The sequence below is a fragment of the Marmota marmota genome, unplaced genomic scaffold, assembly GCF_001458135.2.
Source record: "Marmota marmota marmota unplaced genomic scaffold, marMar, whole genome shotgun sequence".
NCBI classification, from domain to species: Eukaryota; Metazoa; Chordata; class Mammalia; order Rodentia; family Sciuridae; genus Marmota; species Marmota marmota.
This window is the reverse complement of record NW_026000093.1, coordinates 10,709,144-10,715,841: the sequence shown is the minus strand read 5'-3', so window position 1 is coordinate 10,715,841 and position 6,698 is coordinate 10,709,144. Positions and strand designations below refer to the sequence as shown.

The 6,698-nt window shown below is 43.1% G+C and overlaps 1 protein-coding gene across 4 annotated transcripts in view; it reads left to right on the top strand.

Annotated features, from left to right (window-relative positions):
• Positions 1 to 6,698, top strand: part of Sulf1 (sulfatase 1) — a 175,169-nt gene that overhangs the window by 95,154 nt on the left and 73,317 nt on the right. For 2 of the 4 annotated variants that reach the window (XM_048782937.1, XM_048782936.1), the window contains exons 3-4: positions 2,577 to 2,649; positions 2,963 to 3,194. In XM_048782937.1, coding sequence (XP_048638894.1) covers positions 3,023 to 3,194 — 172 coding nt within the window. In that variant the 5' untranslated portion in view covers positions 2,577 to 2,649; positions 2,963 to 3,022. Of the gene's footprint in view, positions 1 to 1,894; positions 2,186 to 2,576; positions 2,650 to 2,671; positions 2,866 to 2,962; positions 3,195 to 6,698 lie in introns of those variants that run through there. The other 2 variants (XM_015485814.2, XM_048782938.1) reach the window with 2 other exon arrangements.

Below are 6,698 nucleotides of genomic sequence, written 5' to 3'. Positions count from 1 at the left end.
ATATATATATATATATATATATATATATATATCTCCTGCACGTTTTAGTTCATCAGGATGAAAGGTCCTAAACAGGGAAAAGTTACATCTACTTTGTTTTCCTTTCTCTATTGAGAAATGATTTCTGATGTAGTTTATGCAAGGTGCCCTTAAAGCTAATTTTCTTTTTCCTAAAGGAAGAAGTAAAGGAAATAAGATAAAGAATGACTAGTGGTGTTGATTGGGTGCCAGGGAATGTTATCAGGATCTTAATTGTCAAGAACTTTCCGTTTCATGTGTGGCTGATGGCTTAGTGCCACCATTTCCTCTGGTGTGGTGAAAACCTGTCCTTTCCATGTGGGCACAGTGGTGTTGATACTCTAGGTGATGCTTCATACACACCCTTTCAGGCTTTGAGAGGTGGGCAACGATGTGGGGCTTGAAGGACCAATCCTCTAAGAAATGTCTTCATTTAACCATTAGGCCTGATCACACTTTGTGGAAAACAAGCCATTGTTTGACAAATTATTTCTTTTATTTTCCTGTCTTTGGTGCTTGTATCAGTTTTCTCATGACTGAAAACAAATGCACGGAAACCAGTCAGTGCAGAATAATTGCAGGCTCTCAGTGTTCAGCACACACACCAATCACTGGAATAACCTGAGTTTTTAAGGAAAAAGACCCAGAATCAGGGTTGGGGATATAGGTCAGTTGGTAGAGTGCTTGCCTCCCATGCACAAGACCCTGGGTTCAATCCCCAGCATCACAAAACAAAAAACAAACAAACAGAAAAAATGATGCCAGGTATGGTAGCACATGCCTGTAATTCTAATGGCTCAGGAGGCTGAGGCAGGAAGATCATAAGTTTAAAAGTTTAAGGCCAGCCTCAGCAATTTAGAGAGGTCGGAAGCAGCTTAGAGACGCTATCTCAAAAAAAATATATATATATGGCTGGGGATGTGGCTCAGTGGTTAAGGACCCCTGGGTTTAATCCCCAGTACCAAAACAAAAAACAAAACCAGAATCATACTCCCTAGAACTACAAGATCAGTTGGAATTGTCTTCTTTGTTACTCTGAAGATAATGTAGCTAGCCAGGACACTAGATTTTTATTTAAAGGATATTTCTTGTTGAATGTTGGGTCTCTCTCTCTCTCTCTCTCTCTCTCTCTCTCACACACACACACACACACACACACACACATACACAGTGTAATTACAGGCTGCAAAGTGAAAAGCATTAAAACTGTTTACAAAACAGCTCATAAAGTTTTAAAATAATAGGGGTATGTGTGCGTCTTTGTATAATGTGCATGGCAAGGGTAAACAGTACACATTCTTTGTTCTTCTTTCTCTCCCACATCACCCTCCAGAATTTAGAGCACGGAGATGAATGAATGATGGAGCCCCTTTTCTCCTGCTCTGTGCTGCTTATGCCTGATTAGTTATGCGTATTTATCTGATGCCAGTTTATTGTTGCAGATCAAAATACAGATCCTCAGGTGTGTGGGGACAGAATGGCTGATGAAGCAGACTGCTATCTAATTAATTTTACAGCAACCTAAATTCCCCATAAAGAGGTTCCCTCCTGACATACCAGAGAAGATGGGGTGGGTTTTTTGTTTGTTTGTTTCTTTTTGTTTTTAATGACCCCTTTGCTATCTTTCAAAAGTCCAACATAAGAGCTTTCTGCAGATTGGAGTTCCAAAGTGAGAGGGGCATTTTTTCAACCCTTTCAAAACTCTCCTTTATTGCACTCCCCCTCTGGATTTCATTTATTTACTTCCTAATGTGGAAGTAACCTCCAGCCTCACAGCCAATCAGTCTTCTTGCTTTGCAGGTTTAGATCTGCTGCAGCAAAGCCAAACCCCTGTGCTAGCCGCGCCAAACCTGGTCTTGACAACAGTAAGGCTAGTGACTGACACTCAAAAGGGGGCTCAGTCCACTTGGGCGCCAGCTCGAGAGCCGAGGAACCGGGCTGGACAAAGCGACTAGCCTTGCCGGGAGGAAGCACCTTTTTCTCCTGGTGATTGATGGGAGACAGTTAGGAGCTTTTCGGGGGCTGGAATAGGCGGTTCTCCCACGCACCCACTATGAAGTCTTTGTCAGCAGAAAGGACTCTCCTGGGTAATGAGTGACATAATACAGATGACAAATGACAGCTTTGTGGTTCATTCTGCTTGATAGTTACTCAGTATCGTGTGCAGGTGAGTTAATGCTCCCCCTACCTGCCCCCCCACGCCAGCCCTTCCCATATGCAGACACACACCTATGCACTGTGGTTTCTCAGGCACGATGAGTCTTCCTCATCAATCATGAGTTTTGTTGGGGATGTTTAAAGTACTGCTACAGGGTGAGCAGGGATGACATGCTTACCACATTTTATGGAGCTGATTAGGAAACGGAGATATTATCTGAGTCATTTATTAGCAGTTTTGCATGTTTCCTCCTGTTCCTTTGGAGAACAGAAGAAAAAAAAAACTTGTAAAGTATATACACATATCTTGTACTGTTTCAAGAGACGACTTCAAATCAAAAATCTGTTTAAAAACCCTTGATTGATGTTTCCTTTGTATTTTTTTTCCCTCCCCCTTCTAGGACTCCATCTGCAGATATTCTGAATACCTCTGAGTCTAGAAATTGATTATTCAACCAGGATACCTAATTCAAGGTATTAGCTCTTGTCAGAAAGCTTTTACGTTTGAGCTCTGTGCTGGAAATTACACTTTGGCAACGAATTGAAATAGGAAAAGTTGGACCAAGAATAAAAGACAAAAGTGAATTTGCAAAATAATCAAGTGCTTAAAAAAAAACAAAAAACGATCCAACTCTTGTGAGGTTTGCTACTTCTGACTCATGAGCAGCTCACTGCCAGTTTATGTGCCAGGTCTGACTTATTTGTAGCCCTTTTTTTCTGTAACTGTGTTTGGGGTTTGGATTTCATTTTAGCCTCTCCGTCTCTCTTTTTTCTCTTCACTACCCAGACTGCCAGAACTCAGGAGAGTGAGACATTTTGTCAGTTTTGAGACATTGGACCAAATACAATGAAGTATTCTTGCTGTGCTCTGGTGCTGGCTGTCCTGGGCACAGAATTGCTGGGAAGCCTATGTTCAACTGTCAGATCCCCGAGGTTCAGAGGACGGATACAGCAGGAACGAAAAAACATTCGACCCAACATTATCCTTGTGCTTACTGATGATCAGGACGTGGAGCTGGGTGAGATGCTGGATTCTTCACTTGTTAAGTCTCTTGTTCAAATGATTTCAGAGCCCCAGGCTTGCCAGGGACACTCAGCCAGCATTCTGGACATTTGCACTTATATACGGTACCTCCACCAACAGTCTAGTTTATACAGTGAACTCGTAGATTCCAAACAGCATTTGGTTCGTATTTCAACCTTACTTGTCTGGTGTTAAGCTTTTGAAACAGCCAGGGGAGGGGCCTTACAAAACAGAAGGATGGATGAGGAGAATTAGCATTGATGATCTGGAAGTCAAGGATTTGACTGTGCACCTTGGAAACTCTAGGTCTAGAAATTTATAAAATATCTGGGCAAAGTTGTTTGAAAGAGAATTCGAGTTCTGGCAATAGCTGCAATGTCTATGAAAATAGATTGATCCTAAAGGAACTTTCAATGGTTATTGTTTTGAGAGTGGAATTACTTATTCACAGCTTGTTACAGCAATTATTAAGTAATTGAAATGTACCATGTTCTACATATCCTTGAAGTAATTCACTTATTACTGCTTTACGGATAGTTCTTTTAGAATTAGCCCACCTGGGAAAGTGTGCCAAAATCTAGCAATTTAAACTTATTTTCTGATTGATTTTCTTGTCTTCTTGCCTTATTTATTTATTTAATTGGTATTGAATTTGGCCTGGGGACACTTTACCATTAAGCAACATCCCGAGTCCATTTTGCTATTTGAGACTTTTTATTTTAGTGTCTTACTAAGTTGCTTAAGGCCTTGCTAAGTTGACAAGGCTGGCCTCAAACTTGCAATCCTCCTGCCTCAGCCTCCCAAGGGGCTGGGATTACAGGTGTGTACCACCATGCTTGGGTTTTAGGCCTCCTTTAATGGTCCAGCTCTAAGGTCTTGTCCATAGTCCTATGACCAAGATCTTCCAGGGTACCCTAAGATAGATAAAAAGCTGCTCCTCAGCTTGTCACCAGAACTTCTCATTTCCATTCCTAGACCAACCCTAGATGCTTACTGTGGGGCATCACTCAGCTATGCTTACCCATCACATTCAACCTGACCATGGGTAACATCTTTCAGACATGGTGTCAGCAGAGGACTTTGGACCCGGGTTCTTAAGGATACCTTCATGCTAGAACTTGATCTGCATGGGTGGAGACTTTGATTTCCAGTTTGAAACCAACCCATGAAATCTCAACAAAGTTAACTCCCAAGATTCAACTGGAAGCAGATGCACTAAAAGCCAGCAGGGGACATAATTGTTGAAAATTGTCAGTTTGCTGTCTGCTCTCTCAGTTTTTTTTTAATGATTAATAATAATAGAGTTTTGATTTTTCAGGTGACATACCAAAATGAAAAGGTCTTGTACATCCAACTTTAGAATGTATGAGGCTGTTGGCTTCGACGTTCTCCTTCACTTATGGAGCGAGGAAATGCACGACACTCATCTGGTTTCTGCTTCCTTAACATCTCTCCCATCCATTCCTTTCACTGCAGCTGAGATTAGTGGAGGCTCCCCTTGGCCCCAGTTTTGCCCTTGCTGGCTGATGACCTGGCCTCTGTCCTCCCCAGTCTTGACCCAGTCTTCACCCCGTTGAGAGTATCTGATCAAGTCTCCTTTCTGGTTCTGCTTTGCCAAGGGAAGTCAGTCTCTCTCTCTTCTGTAGGCCAATGAGTTCTGGGCTATATCCATCCCCTGCTGTTTCTAAGGGTCTCCCCCTACCATTTCATTCTGTGCTTCATGGAGCAACTTTCACTTCCCTGAAGATGTCTGGTGGCTTCATTTCTCACCTCTGTCCCTGGTGCACCTTGCCCCTGCTGCCTTTTCAGGTGGAGAAACTCTGTTCTTCATGACACAGTTCAGGTGCCTCCGTTTCTGGTATAGTGTCCGTGCATCAAAACCACCCTCCCCTTTAGCAGGACCCTGCTAAAGGGGAGGGTGGTTTTGATGCCCCTTGGGCATGCCTCCGGCATGGTCCTTCTTCATCATCTTCCATGTCTGTCCCTTCCATTTGGCTTAGAGTCACTAGAGGGCAGGTGCCGGGGTTTCTGTTCTCCCGACTAAAAGGCTCAGGGGTCACTCCAGTTGAACTGGGCTAACTGGGCTGCACAAAATAACCACACAAGAGACACAATACCTTTTTCTTTGGGGTCGCTGTGACGGCTCCTCTGACCTTAAGGGTCCACAGGAAGAGAGAGAGCGAGAGCACGCGCTGATCCCTTTTATTGAGGAGAAGCTATTCAAATGAGGCAAGGGGTCAGGCTTCAGGGGGCTGAGTCTATCTTCATGATGTCCACTGTCAGCAGGTTGACTGACACCTGGGTAGGCCACACCCAGGGGCACAGTAAGAGAAGGGGACACACACAAGGCACTTCCATGGAAGATTCTATCCTAAACAGGGCAAGGGGTTATATTACAAAGGGACAGGAGAGCGTAGCTTCACCCTGGGGCTGTAGCAAGACACACCCATGCACAAGACACCGACCCTCGAACCCAAGAAGGGTGGGGAAAGCTCTGCCACATTTCTGTGACTGAGCGCCTCAGCACCCAGCTGGGGAGTGTGACTCAGTCAAGTGCAAGGTTGGTCTCCCACAGGCAGGGTTTTTTTTGTTGTTGTTGTTGCAGTCTCCATGTAAGACTATACTAGGAACATGTAAGTGCTAAAGAAACTTGGCACAGACTCACAGGGGCCTGAAAAAGCTAACACAATTTTCAGGAATGAAGAAGGTATCCATCACTCTTTACCTCTTCAACACACAGCACTGTCTTTAAAATAAACCAAGGAGCTATTTGATAAATTTATTTTAAAATACAATTCAGGTTTTTAGCCTTGTCTTATAGATCACATTTATTCAGTAAATATTTACTGAGTAGAGTGGCTTCTGTTGGTACATGTGGATATAATGGTTAAAGGTTGTAAACCTGCTTCAGTCAACTCGGGTGTTTCCTACACACTTGACTTTACCTCCTTCCTTGATTTTCTAGCCAGATAGCACACTATGCATTAGCTCATTTAATCTTTTCTAATTCCTCTATGAAGTAGTTACTCTTTCCTCAATTTATACATGAGCCTTAGAGAAGTCAAGTAGCTTGTGAAGAGCTAGTAAATAGTGAATCCAGGTCCTATATGAGGTCCAAGTCGTCATGGCTATGTATTTGGCTACTTTCCTTTACATCAACTAGTCCATCAACAGGCATTCAGTGAGCCCTTCCTAGAAACAACCTGTAAATATATAATAATGCTCTAGGCTGTGGGAGAGAGATAACAGAATGTCAGATGGGCCTTATTTCCTCACTGGCATAAGAAGATGTAACATAGCAAACCATGGGTGCAAAGTTCAGGAAAGACTTCTCAGGGTCTGGCATGGTGGTGCACACCTGTTCCCCAACAGCTCAAGAGGCAGAAACAGGAGGATCACAAGTTCAAAGCCAGCCTCAGCAACTTAGTGACTCAGTCTAAGCAACTCAGTGAGACTCTGACTCTAAGTAAAAAAATACAAAAAAAAAAAAAAAAAAAAA